Raw genomic sequence first — 15,095 nt, 5'->3', positions numbered from 1 at the left:
AATGTCTAATGTAAGGATACATTTCCTAGAATTCCAACCAGACTCAATAAGACTGGGTGAGAGATTTAAGATTTACCTGGATGTAGTTGATCTCATACAGGACTATACAGAAGCCACCTAGAGACAGGTGGTTTCCATCTTGTTAAAGATCAAAAAAAGCGAAAACTTGTCTTATTCCAGTTGGCAATCCATTTGAAAATATCACTCATTCTTTTCAGTCATTGAGCTTGTGTTCACTGAGTACCTGGAATGTGCTGAACACTCGCTAAATCTCACAGATGTGGGTGAAAGGTTAGATAAGAGCCTACTTCTCAAGGGCTTAATCTGGGTATTTTACTCTAAATGCTGGGTATATTACACTTAAATGGCAGTAGAAAATGCCAGTTTCCAGCTCTGGAACAGCTTTCCAGCTAGCAGGTAAAGTTGTTGGGACTTTAGAATCAGTATGTTAGTTAGTTAGTTATGTATGAATGAAGGAATGAATGAGAGAGTGCATGCAGGGACAGGGGTAGAGGGAGAGAGAGAATCTCAAGCAGACTCTTCACTGAGCATGGAAGCTGATGCAGGGTGGAGATCATGACTTGAGCCAAAATCAAGAGTCTGATGCTCCACCAGCTGAGCCACCCAGGTGCTCCCAAAATCAGAATGTTTTAATGGAAGCATAGTGTGGTGGGTGGTAGTGGATGGAAATCACCCACTGCATTCCCTATATTTCTTTATCTTGGACTCCAGGCTGAAACAATGATAGCAGGCCATCTTAGGCCTCCAGTCCATTTTGGGGGGAGGTTACCTGAGAGGTCAGGATCATTCCAAGGTCAGCTGAACAGTATCCAGTGATTCCCTATGACTTCTTTTTTTGATGTTGTTCAACACCTTGACAGGATCCCATCCATACTTCTATTCCCTACCTCTGAGATGATGTGAGAATTAGATTAGCCTCTGAAGAATGGATGAATTATTCTCCAGGTCATCACCCTTCTGCAGAAAACCAGAACAAGCATCATTTTTCAGTAGTCTGGCTCATGGTGAAGATAGGCAAGAGCCATTGCCCCAGGGAGAATTTTGGTATTAAGCTCTCTCTTTACCAGTGTTCTGCCAAATACATCGCTTAATCACCTGGTAGGACATTTGAGAAATGAATGCATGAGGATCCCTAGGAAGGAAAGTCAATTCAGGACAGTTAGGCTTGGTTTTGAAGATCGCACATCTTCAAACAAGAACTTCCTGGCTTCAGGGTCATCTTTTATAAAGTGAACCTTACCTTAAATTAATCCTGAGCCAGGAAGATTATCTGGGCTGGAGTGATTCTGATCAGACTTAGCAAAATTGGTCTATAACTATGGATTAAGCATCTGACACATGGGCAAAAAGGAGCCTAGGTGCATTTGCTGTTTTCTTTTAGTGCCTCAAAAGAGAAAGAGATTTGAGGTAGGCCATCTTCCTGAGGTGCCCATGGTGTGGTTCTCTCAGGCAAGGCCCTGCTCATTGTTATGGTGGCAGGTGAAATGTTTTGAAACACAACTGTCATAGTTACCTGTGCCTTGCATTGGATCTAGATGAATCGAAGGGAATGTTTCTACAGTTGAATGTTGCTTGCTCGTTTCCTGCTGAGCCTATCCCAACAGTTGAGCAAGAACATTTAGTGAGAATGTCTTGAGTTTGGTTGCTGCCCTCCTGACCATGTTCAGAGGTGCTATTTTTAAAAAGATAATTGTAAATATGTCTGAAGATTCAGTCAGTTACATAAGTCACCAAGTAAAATACTCTGGCCTAGATAACATTTGATGGTAATTTGAAATCAAGGGTTTTATCCTTTTCTTTGCTTTTGCTCGTAGGAGATACCTTAAACGTAGAGAGTGCTAGTTTCATTCGTTGAACAGAATATTATGGGCAAAATAGCTAATGAATAGATTATATCTAGGTATTTATATGCACAAATATGTGCAGAGAGAGCTATATATGCATGTATATATATTTGTAGATTTGTAGCAAGGTATTATTTGGGGGAATCAAAATCTGGACTTTTGATACTGAAAATACATTCATTTTAAATTCAACCTGAAAATGACGAAAATTTAAATTTGTTTTCTCTGTAGAAGTCCATTTTCTATTGTCACCATTTTTCTATGTGAATAGCATTGTGATAATGAGTAAAAGCAAGGTTGAGTAAACAAGGTTTAGTTTTAATAATTGCTTAAAAGGAGATGGGATGACAGGGTTACAGTGATGATCTTTACATTTTCAGCACTTTGTCAGCTTTTACAAGATATATTTTGATACGGATCTGTGTAAGGTACTTTTTAGATGAACCAAAGGGTTGACTGTGTGTCGCACTCTTCCTGATGGGGTAGAGGAACCTGGCTGTTATAACTGACAGGTGGTCTGGACCAGCCGACCACTTATCTAGTGGGGAACATGAGTGCCCACCCGTATACCAGGCTCTACAGACCATGTAATCTTGGGATCATCTCTTAAGTGCGCTGTGTAATAGTTCTTGAGAAAATTCTATTTCCATTGCTCGTCTGCAGAAGAAAGAAGAAGAAATAAAAGCAGAAAAAAATGGAAGATTTAAAAAATAATAAGTCTCTGTGTTTGTTCCTAATAGTCTCCTGCAGACAGATCTCAGAAGATTCATGCTGGTGATGAAGTCATTCAGGTTAATCAGCAGACTGTGGTGAGTTTATTCATTGAGACTTAATACTTTTAGTATTCTCTTCTAGGACTTTTAACTAAATCCAAAGCCATTTGCTTGAATTTTTAAAATTTTGCAATTTCTGTCCAATTTTTCATAATTTAAGTAGTACTGGATGAATATATTGGTGTCTGCTTATTTGCTCACAACTGATTTCCTTGAAATAAATTCATAGATTTGATTTTTCATAATTCATGAGTGAGTCCCTTCTCCTCATTTTCTTTCTTTGAAGGTGGGATGGCAGCTAAAAAATCTGGTGAGAAAATTGAGAGAGAACCCCACAGGAGTCGTATTGCTGCTTAAGAAGCGCCCCACGGGTTCTTTCAACTTTACTCCTGCTCCCCTGAAAAATCTACGGTGGAGACCACCTCTGGTACAGGTATCTGTTATGGTTGTAAACCTTTATCTGCTATCAGCACATGAACAGTATCAGATTTGTCTCCAGAAAGAAAAATTACAGGGGTGCCTGGGTGGCTCAGTCCATTAAATGCTTTTGGCTCAGGTCATGATCCCGGAGTCCTAGGATTGAACCCCACAATGGGATTCCTGCTGAGTAGGAAGTCTGATTCTCCCTCTGCCCTTCACCCCATTCGTGCTCTCTGTCTCTCACTTATTCTCTCTCTCAAATAAATAAATAAATACTCTTAAAAATTACAATTTGAAGGTGAATCGTTTCAGGAATTTATGTATGTAGAATTATTCTCTAGTCCTACTTCAATGAAAATATGCATTCTAGATCTTGTACCAAACAGTGTGGCAGCCACTAGCCACATGTGACTACTTAAATAAATAAAATGAAAAGACCAGTTCCTGGACCTCATTAGCCACGTTTCAGGGGCTGGGTGGCCTTGTGTGGCTAGTGGCTGTCATCATCACTGCAGAAAGTTCATGCTGGTCCTTTTCTCCTCTCATTTCAAACACATCTGAAGATATACAGTGTGAGCACTAACCCCGGAGAGACCACATGGGGTTGTGTCCTTAGCAGCAGTCTCCCAGGGCAGCCGTAGGGACTGTGGGGATAATCCACTCAGTGGGAAGCAGTATCACTCCATTGTTTAGTTCAGAATCGGCAGCCTTGGGTGATAATCAAAAACAGACCAACTTAGAGTACTGTATAGTACCATATAATTCTAGATGAGCAGTACACTCCTTTATTGCCTGCACCTGGGTGAACTGTGCTCCATGACTAAAACCCCCTCTTGATACCATTAGTCCTTAGTGTTTATTTTTTAAATTAGGAATAAAAGCAATGACATCTTTTTTTTTTAAGATTTTATTTATTTATTCATGAGAGACACAGAGAAAGAGGTAGAGACACAGGCAGAGGGAGAAGCAGGCTCCCTATAGGGAGCCTGTTGTGGGACTCAATCCCAGGACCCCAGGATCACGCCCTGAGCAGAAGGCAGATGTTCAACCATTGAGCCACCCAGGTGCCCCAAGCAATGACATCTTAATGTCTTTTTATAAGATTGAGATTGCAATTTATGTATATATAACTGTCTGCAATCTTACTGTACCTCTTCAAATGGAAGGAATGGTAGTCATCTCAGGCCTTTGATTTGGACACACCTACATGTGAACCTTAAGAGGGAAGGGGGGTTGAAATAAATAACAAGATATGGAGCAAGGAGGGGCATGTAATTATAATCACTTCTTAAATAATAACTGATTAATAAATGATTTATAAGTCAATTCTTATAAATAGTTATGTCTTTAATAACAATATTAATCACACCCCAGCTGTGACAGGGCAATTCCAGTGAAAGACTCATGCTAAGAGGTCATTGGGAAGAAGCATGAAAAAGATTCACAGAGCAGCACAGTATAGTGGTTAGGTAGGGGGGCTTGGAGCCACACTTCTCAAATTCAGATCCCAGTTCTGTCACTTATTAGCTGTGGGACCTCTGAGAAGATATTTAATCTTTTTAAACCTCACTCCTAATTATTAGTATTTACTGTTAGAGAAGGCTGGGGCACCTTTGTGGGTCAGTCTGTTAAGCATCTGCCTTTGGCTCAGGTCATGATCCTAGGGGATCAAGCCCTGCATCAGGCTCCCTGCTCAGTGGGGAGTCTGCTTCTCCCTCTCCCTCTCCTACTCCCCTTGCTTGTGCTCTCTCCCACACATGCTCTCTCTTTCAAATAAGTAAAATACTAAAAAAAAAAGAAAAGAAAGAAAAGAGAAAAGAAAAAAGAAAAGAAAAGAAAAGGAAGAGAAGAAAGAAAAGAGTCTTTGGGCTAAGGGGTGAGGATGGCAAGGAAGGCAGGTGTGAAATCTGACAGTGAATCTAGCTGGTGACACAGGGACAGAAATTAGAAACTCAGGGAAAGCAGAGATGGTGGATCTTTTGAGCATCACTGAGTGTGAAGTGATAGAGGAAGATTCAAGTGGCTGTGTTCAGGTGGTAAGTGAAAATTATTTTTAAGGAGGCTAGAGGTAGTCCCTTTACTTCTGGAAATTCACTTAGGAAGGGCATGCTTCCCTCCTCTCTGGATTTGCCCACCCTGCTAAGACCCACCAACTGTGCAGTTTTGGGGAGGAGATGATGATGAGGGAGGAGACACCTTGTTTTGCTTCTGACCCAGGGAGAGAGCCATAGTTCAGAGGCCATTTGATAGCTTAGCTACTCAGTGTTCTCACGATGCATCCAGGATATTTTCAGAATATAAACTCTGAAAGACCAACACTCCCTGGGCATTGCTAAGTGTGTGTCATTATACAGGCTTCCTCATGCCTGGGCACCCACCTCTTGTGGGGGAGGGAGCTTCTTTCCTTCTTGTTTACATCATTAATGCAGCCTGTCCCTGGAGAGATGTCATCATTCTGTTTTTAGGCCACAGTCCTGGTAAATGAGAGTTATTTTACAGACATCATCATCAATGTTAGAGTGTTTGGAGAGTGTCTATTCTGTGCCAATGCCGTAGTTTAGCTCTGCTTCCATTGTTGAGGGTCTGCATCCTGTCCCTGTGTATTTGAGACATGCTCAAGATTGATGGACTGAGGTGGTCATCAATTGCATATTGAGTAACGTTGACTGTGTCAATGGCCAACATCTGGGTTGTAGGGATTATGTCACGGGGGAGACTAAAGACTAAGCCCCCACTTCTCTTGAGCCTGGGTGTCTCCCCCTAAAACAGAGCTGTCAGTGTGAGCACTGGCTATCCCAGTCCTTCCAGTCCTTAAAATGGAGCTCCTGGCCTCACTTTGGGGGGACTTTAGGTCTTCCATCCCCATCCGGGCTAGATAGGATCTGAGGTACCAGGGGCCAGGCACAGTTCTCATGGGGTACCTCCCCCTCCCTGCACTGGCTTTCACCAGTCATCTTCGTGCCTTGACTCTGGTATTTCCTCCCAGTTCCTTTACCAGCCAAAAGATGTGTGTCATTGTAAGTCTATAGAACAGATAAGATTGAAGGTATCGCATGAGATATTTAAAAATAGGTTCTTTGAGACCAATAACATAATTAAAATTAAGCTGTATGGGTCTTACATTTTTTAAAATTAACTTGTGTGGATGTGTCTTTACGATACTGAATTAAATAGCATAAGGTTGTACACTTACTATGTGACAAGCAGTGTGCTAAGCCTGTTACATGTACCATATCACTTAATTCGCCCTGTGTTGGTACTGTTCTTGTCCTCATTTATTCCCATCCTATAGATGAGACACAGAGAAGTTGGGTGGTTTGCCCAAAGATACACAGCTAATGAGAGCTATAGCCAGGATAGCACCTGGATGGAGTCCCAAGCCCATGCTCTAGTCCGTGATGGCCTTGGTACTGATTTGTATAAACTAGCTCATTCAATCTGCACTGCAGCCCTACGCAAGAGGTACTGTCAGTATAACTGTTTTTTGAGAAAGAAACTGAGGCATGGGTATTTAAGTGATTTGCCCAGAGCTAGAATTCTAACTTGACTCTGGAACTCCGAAGCCTCTACTACTACTACTACTTCTACTACTACTACTACTACTACTACTACTACTACTACTACTACTACTATTTCTTCTTCTTCTTCTTCTTCTTCTTCTTCTTCTTCTTCTTCTTCTTCTTCTTCTTCTTCTTCTTCTTCTTCTTCTTCTTCTTCCTTCTTCTTCCTTCTTCTTCCTTCTTCTTCTTTCTTCTTCCTCCTTCCTCCTTCCTCCTTCCTCCTTCCTCCTCCTTCCTCCTTCCTCCTTCCTCCTCCTTCCTCCTTCCTCCTTCCTCCTTCTTCCTTCTTCCTTCTTCCTTCTTTCTTTTCTTCCTTCTTCTCTTTTTTAAAGATTGATTTATTTTAGAGAAAGTGAGAGAGAATGTTTGAGCGGGGGTCTGGGGAGGGCAAAGAGAGAATCTTTCAAGCAGACTCCCTGCTGAGCATGGATGCTGGACTCTATCTCATGACCCATGAGATCATGATCTACACTGACACCAAGAGTCTGGCTGAGCCATCCAGGTGCCCCCCACCCTGAGCCTCTACTTCTCACTATGCATCTAATCTTTCAAAATTCCCAGTTAATTCTGAGTATCTGAAAGAGTACAAATTGAGTGTTGCTAATAGTAGTAAACACACGAATGACCTCACCCCTCCATGTTGGTTTTGGGGAAGAAGAGTTACCCAAAAATAGTCTCTAAGTTCCCTTCCACCCTTTGCACTGGCTTCCATTTCAGACCTCACCTCCGCCCACGACAACCCAGTCCCCTGAAAGCACTATGGATACCTCGCTGAAGAAGGAGAAGCCAGCTATCCTGCATCTTTATATCCCTCCTCCACCAGCTGTTCCCTACTCTCCCCGGTACGTCATTGTCCCTGTTGGCGGTGTGCACATCTCCTGTGCGTGGAGCTTCTAAGTGGCACTCTGAAGGCCATGGGGACTTTGAGGGCAGAAGTTGATTAACCCTAGGGTGCCAGGGCTGAGTCTTGAAGTTGCAGTTGTGTTAGAAAGTGGGATCCTGGGAATAGGGGTGGGAGGAATGGGTGAAGGGGATCAAAAGGTCCAAACTTGAGTTATGAGATAAATAAGTTATGGGATGTACTGGACAGCATGGTGATTATAGTTCAACAATATTATATTTTATATTTGCAAGTTGCTGGGAGAGGAGATATTAAAAGTTCTCACCACAAGAATAAAAGAATTTTGTAACTATGTGAGGTGATGGGCGTTAACTGAACTTTTTGCAGTGATCATTCTGCAAGTATATACACATATCAAGTCATATGTTGTACACTTAAAACTAATACAATGTTTTATGCCAATTATATCTCAATAAAACCAGGGAGGGAAATGTGTGGTCCTTTAGGGGGAAGTGTAGGGATGGATCCAGGTTTCATCGGGCTTGAAACTACGTAGTTTGGTGGGGAGGGGGCTCTTTATGTAAAGAAAGCATGTGCTCTTAGAATGCCTTATTTTGGCTCCTCCTGGGATATAAGAAGAAGCTGTTTGGGGGTTCCTGGAGCTGAAGTTTCATTATGTATAAGGTAAAATCATCTCTGGGGAGGAAGAGAGTAATTTTTTTTTGTGCAGCAAATTTTGCAGACTGTTGTGTTCTTCATAGGACATAAAAAATATGAATATAGGTGTGATCCTCTGTATTTATGCCTGCGTGTGTGTGTGTGTGTGTGCCTATTATAAATTCTAAAGGTTGTTCCTCTCTTAATTGATAAATGGTATAACAAGAAGAGTCATATTAACTGTTACATAGGGGATTATTTAGGTATGAAATACAGGCTTATACCAATTTACCTATTAACAGAGAATTTAGCTCATTTATTCAACATACCTTTAGTGTGTGTAGTGCCTGAATCACCGTCTTACCCAAAACAGATGCAGTTCTCTTGCCCCCAGAGAACTGCCAATGTCTTAGTCAACTGTTCAAGAATAAACTGAGAAAAACATAATTATGCTATAATATTTCATAAGACAAAGTTCGGGCTGAACTTAACAGTGATATTTTACTTCATGTTGGGTTTTTTTTTTTATTGGTTTGTTTTTGTTTTAAGCTGAGTATTTGATTCTATCATGTTTCTTCCCTGGCATAAGGAAGAATTAATATCATTTTCTTCTCCCTGGTTTTGGGTTGCCCAGAACTTAGTACAGCATATAGAGAACTTACCTTAGCTGATCAGAGGCATTGGAGTTGGTAGATGGGACTCTTCCCTATCTTCACAGACCAGAGTCATGCGGTCATGGGATCGTAAGTGTGTTTAAAGTGACAAGTAGTTGCCTTTGCACATGGGGAACACAGTTTCATGATGACCACTGTGTAGGTGGTTCTATCAGAAACTAGGAGGCCACTCCCAAACTCCCAACTCCGAAAGTCCTTGTCTGGGTCTCAGTGAGGGTCACAGAAGCAGTGGCAGGATAAGGGGTGCATATATATGTATAGTAAAGGGGAAAAAGAGCTGGAGCTTTTCATCTGCTCGGGGGAGACACACATGCACACATATACATGTGCACACGTGCATACAAACCATTAATGAAGGATATTTTCTGAGGAATGAAACAGGCAAATGGTTATGGAGAATGAGTGGTGAGTCTTGAAAGCTTTGTGGATGGGGATATATGCCAGGTTTAAAAGTATAGAAGGAGATGGATTCATAAAGGGAGGAGGGGCTACGCAAGCAGGGGGTTCACTGGGAATTCAAGCAGGCAAAGCTGATCTTTAGATTATTTTTGGACTCGGTGGATGTTGTATTTTGTCGAGTAGTTTTTGCAACGATCACCTAATAGAATTTTCTAAGTTGAGAAATTTAACTAGCTGGTAACTTGGCCTCAACTAAAATTAATTTCAAGTTTTATAAAAGCTGACATTTAGAAAGAATTAAGTTGGAGTCGTTTATCCAACACTTGCCATTTTCTGTACGGAATTCAGAAAATAGACGCTCTCCACTGGGTATTATAAAGGCTCCTTTGTATTTTTTGACATAATTTTCAAATCTAACAACTCCATTATATGTCAGGTGTCGTCTTTGCTGAATCTTGGCAAAGATACTACTTTGGGCATCAGAAAAACGGCTCCAATCGTACCTTACCTTGTGATTTCCATAAGAAATAGATTCAGGTATAGGATAGAAGTGGAAGGAAAGCAGAGCTGTCTTTTCAAAGGTATATTTATACTAGTTAGACATATATGAAAAAACTATCATTTTCATTTATTTAGGATATTGCTATTTTCTCTTATTTATTAATAAGATTTCTGTGTATTTGAGGGGTAGCAGAGATTGAAAAAGGAATGCTTTTTCCTCCAGTGGAAAGGAGAATTAAAGTTTTCTTATGTTTTGTGTGCTCAAGGAAGTATGTCCTATAATTCTTCTGTATGAGAGGTCTTTGTAAGCAACTTAATTATTGCCCACTGTCTTCCAGGGATGAGAATGAGAGTTTTCTTTATGGAGGATTCAGTAAGTGTAAACAACCCGTGCCTGGTCCTAAGGGCTCCGAGTCCCCAAATTCCTTCTTGGACCAGGAAAGCCGAAGACGGAGATTCACCATTGCTGATTCTGATCAGTTGCCTGGGTATTCGGTGGAAACCAATATTCTGCCCACAAAAATGAGAGAGAAAACACCATCTTATGGTACATTTCTGAGTGTTTGTTTTGTTCTGCTATTTGTTTTTTCTTCCCTCCCCCACCCCCTTCCTTATTTGGAACTGTTGGATGAATTTGGCAGACTTTAAGGGTAATCTGAGGAAAACATAAACCTCAATGAAATTCTAAGTATGAGACCTTTATTCATCTCTCTAAAGCAAAGTCTTGTTGAATCATTACTCTCTGCCTGGCATCAAAGCCCAGTGGAGTGAGATCATGTTACAGTTTTAACTTTCAGCGCCTGGTTTTAGCTCGGAGCTGCTTTGCTGTGTAGACACACAGACTGAAGTTCAGCCGCCCTCTCCTAATTGCTCGCCACGGAAATCCGATGCTTTAAAATACTTTTCTTATTTCAAAATAATGTTATTACTTACGGTTGAGTGTGATATGGGGGAGTCTTCAGTTATAAATAAAAGGAAAGATCCTCTAATGGTCACAGACTCTTGTCAACGTGTCATGTTCCTTTCCCTCCCTTTGAAGGCAAGCCCCGGCCTTTGTCCATGCCTGCGGATGGGAGCTGGATGGGGATCGTGGACCCTTTCGCCAGACCGCGAGGTCATGGGAGGAAGGGTAAGTTTCAGCAAGCCAAAAATACACTGAAGGGACTCAGAAGAACCCAGGCCCTCATTTCAGCCCTATTCCTAATTGTGCTGCCATAAGCAGATAGAGGACCCAGCCCTAGTCCTGTCTTCTCCTCTGTAGGGTTGGGGTTGCTGAATGTCTAAGGCCCTACCTGTTTCTGGAATGACAGAATTTTATTATCCTAGTTAGTGACTGTGAATCTCCTGAGTAGCATTGCGTACTCTACAAAGGTTGTGGGGGCGCCTGGGTGACTCAGCTGGTTAAGCCTCCAACTCTTGATTTCAGCCCCTGCCATGATCTCAGGGTCCTGGTATCCAGCCCTGCGTTAGGCTCTCTGCTCAGCCGGGAGTCTGTTTCTCCCTCTCCCTCTGCCTGCTGCTCTCCCTGCTTGTGCTCTCTTTCCCTCTCTCTCAAATAAATAGAATCTTTAAAAATAATTAATTAATTAGTTAATTAATTAAAAGTTTGTGCCATTGATGGCCTATAAGCTTCTAGATAAGTAGAAACATATTATTCATTAGGCAATCACACCCTGAATTTTATGACTTATTATTACTGGAGTCTGATTTTTGATGAATAGGCATGGATTTTTTTTCTCCTCCCTAAATCTTGTGTGAGAGAGTGATTACAATTGAAAAAGACATTGTGTTAATTCATCCCATGATCAAAGTGACTGGTTATTACACTAGTGTCAACAGAAATGTTTTTAAATAAATCCTTATTTTTTGCCAGATGATTTGGTCGTCAGCACTGGCAAGACATTTTACCACTGTTTGTGCAGTGCTGAAACACAGAGCAGGTGAAAAGTTAAAGTACAGTAGACTTTAGGTTATAAAAGGAAGAAGAAAAAAGTTCTGGAGCCTCAGCTTCCAAAATGATCAACCCCTCATGTCTCCCTGGGACTTGATAAAGTTCCTCACTTAGGCACCTAAATCACCTGAATTATAATAAAGTGGAAAAGGGAGCTGATGTCTGTGTAAGGTCCAGGATACCTTTAATTGGCATGTGAAAATCTGTGGAGCAGTCAGCAGGTGGCAGGGCTGTCCTTTGTTTAGATTTACAAATGTCAACGTCTTCATTGCTATTCTCTTAGGTTTTTAATTCCCAACTTAGCCTTTTATTTCCTTTTAGTATGAGAATTGGGGGTGGGAGATTGGGGGGCGTTAAGTCTGAAAGTGGAGTCATACTTGACCTCTTCTCTCACCTTCCATATTTCTGTCATATGATCATTTTAGAATGAAAAGGTGTCTGTCTACACAGAGGGCACTTAAAAAAAAAAGCAGCTTTATTGAGACAGAACTCATGTGCCATCGATCTGCTTACCTTGTTAAAGTGTACAATTCAGAGAGGTTTTAATACAGTCATAGAGTTGTGTGTCCACCAGCACTGACTAAATCCAGAATATTCTATCACTCCCAAAAGAAACCCCTGCAATGATTCCTTGTTCCTCCCCATGCAGCTCCTGGCAACCACTAATCTGCTTTGTCTCTGGACTTTTGTACTCTCAACGTTTCATTTAAATAGACTCCTACAATATGTGGTTCTTTGACAATGGGTACTTCTTAAAAGTAACTACCCCTTTGATTACAAAAGCAAAACAAGTACATTGAAAAACATCTAGAAGATGTGAGAAAATAAAACTCAGGGCTGTAATCTGCTTCCCCGACCTAGAAATAATCACTCGGAGCATTTTCTAATATTATCCACTTATGAAAAAAAATGTGCAAAATGGAAGAAATAGATGTTTGACAATACCATGAAAGATGACTATTATTTAAAGCATCATGTTTTCTATAATAACTGCATTTGGCAGTCCATCTTCTGGCAACAGCACGTATTCATTCCGTCTGCTGTTGTTGGACATTTAGGTTACTTTGTCCACCACCCCAATCGTAAGTAATGCTGCACTCAGCATCTTGAACATACATCTTCGTACATTTTTAGGAGTGGAATTTCTGGGTCAGAAGAATCCTACACGTTGCCAAAGTGCCCTGCATTTTTGGTTTCTATTCAGTTTCTTAACTACACCCCTCCTTGTCCCCATCCCAGAAGCTGTCTACTGGCATTTAGCCTGGGACCATTCTTCCTTGTTCAGCAATGTCTCGAGCATTGCAGAGCATTAAAATCTTTGAACCCTGTCCGTTAAAGGTGAATAGTGCCTGCCCTCCATTGAGAATGACCACCCAAGGCAACCCTAGCTTTCTAAATGCTCTTTAGGAGATGCTTCAGGATAAGAATCACTGGCCTAGAAGCACGTGCTACATGCTGCAGGCACTGAACATGGACAGATGGGGAAATTTTTTTAAATTTCAAGTGAAATTATGAAAATATCTTGCACTGGTAAAAATAGTGCAGGCTCTCTGATTTTGCTCTGCCCTTTTGTTGCCTCTCAGGTGTAAAAGCAGCCTGTCATGGTCTCTGTCTGCTTTCTACTTTCTAAACATCCAGTGGGGTGGGCCTGGCTGCCTGTGGGTCTTTGCAGCCCATCACCGGGAGGAGGGCAGGGTGTGATGCCCACATTGAGGGCATCAGAGGTGTCCACAGGCTGCCGGCCCAGCTGAACAGGGTTGCCCCGTGGATGGTTATTTTAATGCCTCTCGTGGGCTTTGTCTGGAAACAGGTGAGGACGCCCTCTGCCGGTATTTCAGTAATGAGCGGATCCCCCCCATCATCGAAGAAAGCTCCTCAGCCCCATACCGGTTCTCAAGGCCCCCAGCGGAGAGGCAGCTGGTCCGGGGCGCAGACTTTGTCCGGGGCAGCAGGTGCTACATCAGTTCGGATCTCCACAGCAGCGCCACCATCCCGTTCCAGGAGGAGGGGACCAGAAAGAAGCCGGCCTCCTCCTCAGCGGCCAAGGCCTCTACAGAACCGTCCCTGCTGGTCAGCTGGTTGACTCGCCTCAAACTGTTGACTCACTGAGCCCCGCCCTGCCCAGACTCTTCCCTGTCTCCCGCTCCCAAGTGCCTTGTCTCCTCAGTTGACAACCTGTTCTGGTCTTCATCCACAGTGTTATGTTGTGACCTTATGCGATGTCATTGTGTGTTTTCCTTTGGAAGTTGTATACACCCTTCTTGCAATTTTGAATTGGATGAGAACAAAACCAGAGGATCTCACGTGTTGGCAGGAGGAGAGAAGTGAATAGAGTCTGCTTTTCTTGCTTTCTTAGGGTTGGATGACGGAGACACACTCTGTGAACTGGGGCCTTGGCCAGGAACGTGGTGGCCATTACAAGGAACTGGGCCATTGTTCGTTTCGGGAGCGGGGCTGAAACTGGTGGCCATTGTCACAGATGCGTTGGTTTGTGGTCCAGCCTCTTCACCTGAAAGAGCCAGTGGAGAAAACATTTTTGTTTTGATTTTTCAAGCTACATCCCGTATTTGTAAGTGTAGCAGCTTTGACTTTGAAATAACATGTGGCATGCATTTCATGCTGTTTCAAAGAAGTGGTTGAAGTAAGTGTAGGCCTGTTACACTTGGTTATTCCCTTTTCCTAACAACCTCGGTATGTAGGTCAGTTAATAGAGAAACACATGAACACATTTAGATAGGGCTTATTACACACAAAGAAGTTTATGGTTATTTGTGAGGGGTGTCGCATTGTTATTATATATTATTGTCTTTAAGGGAAAAGAAGCTATAAGATTTGCTGACAGCCAAAGTATCATTCAGAAAGATGAAACAACAATATTTAGGTTTATGAGAGATACATCAGTTTGCATTTTGACTGTATAACATCTGTCTTCCAGAAGAAAAAAAACCAGGCAGTTCTTCAAAATTGTACATATTTTGCTAAATAGAAATCTCTTGGACAGTCTCATGGTCACTAATTTTCAACTAGCATCAGGTATTTTGGAAAAGTGTGTCTGGATATTAACTCTTGTTTAAACTGAATGTATGATATTTTGTTAGAACAGAAAAGTACTATCTTGTTAATTTAAGTGTTTTAAATATAGTTGTATATTTTTCTTACTCTTAGTCACACGTAATTGAAATATTTGTTTTGCGTCAGACGTGAAGCGAATGAAGGCAAGGGTTCAGGGTATATTCTGATTGACAAGTGACCACCACTGGCGTTGCCATGGTGGGCGCTATTGTTAAAAAACAAAATAAACCCACGCATTTTGGGATTTTAGGAATCAGAAATGGGGATGTTGAGAAAGCACGGCAAGGTAACATTACATCTGAGGTATCTTCCTAGACAGAACTGATACCCCCTGCTCAAAAACATGCCCCCCCACCCCCCTGGAATTGTTTACTTTGTTCAA

The 15,095-nt window shown here is 41.9% G+C and overlaps 1 protein-coding gene across 1 annotated transcript in view; it reads left to right on the top strand.

Moving 5' to 3' along the window:
• The window catches only part of CNKSR3 (CNKSR family member 3), an 86,622-nt gene extending 71,817 nt beyond the window's left edge, over positions 1-14,805 (top strand). Inside the window, exons 8-13 of the mRNA XM_025422587.3 lie at positions 2,606-2,674; positions 2,925-3,071; positions 7,336-7,460; positions 10,029-10,237; positions 10,730-10,819; positions 13,452-14,805. Coding sequence (XP_025278372.1) covers positions 2,606-2,674; positions 2,925-3,071; positions 7,336-7,460; positions 10,029-10,237; positions 10,730-10,819; positions 13,452-13,750 — 939 coding nt within the window. The 3' untranslated portion in view covers positions 13,751-14,805. The remainder of the gene's footprint in view (positions 1-2,605; positions 2,675-2,924; positions 3,072-7,335; positions 7,461-10,028; positions 10,238-10,729; positions 10,820-13,451) is intronic.
• The last annotated feature ends 290 nt before the right edge of the window (positions 14,806-15,095 follow it).

Source organism: Canis lupus, chromosome 1, assembly GCF_003254725.2.
Source record: "Canis lupus dingo isolate Sandy chromosome 1, ASM325472v2, whole genome shotgun sequence".
Lineage (NCBI taxonomy): Eukaryota > Metazoa > Chordata > Mammalia > Carnivora > Canidae > Canis > Canis lupus.
This window is presented reverse-complemented; position numbering and strand designations above follow the sequence as displayed.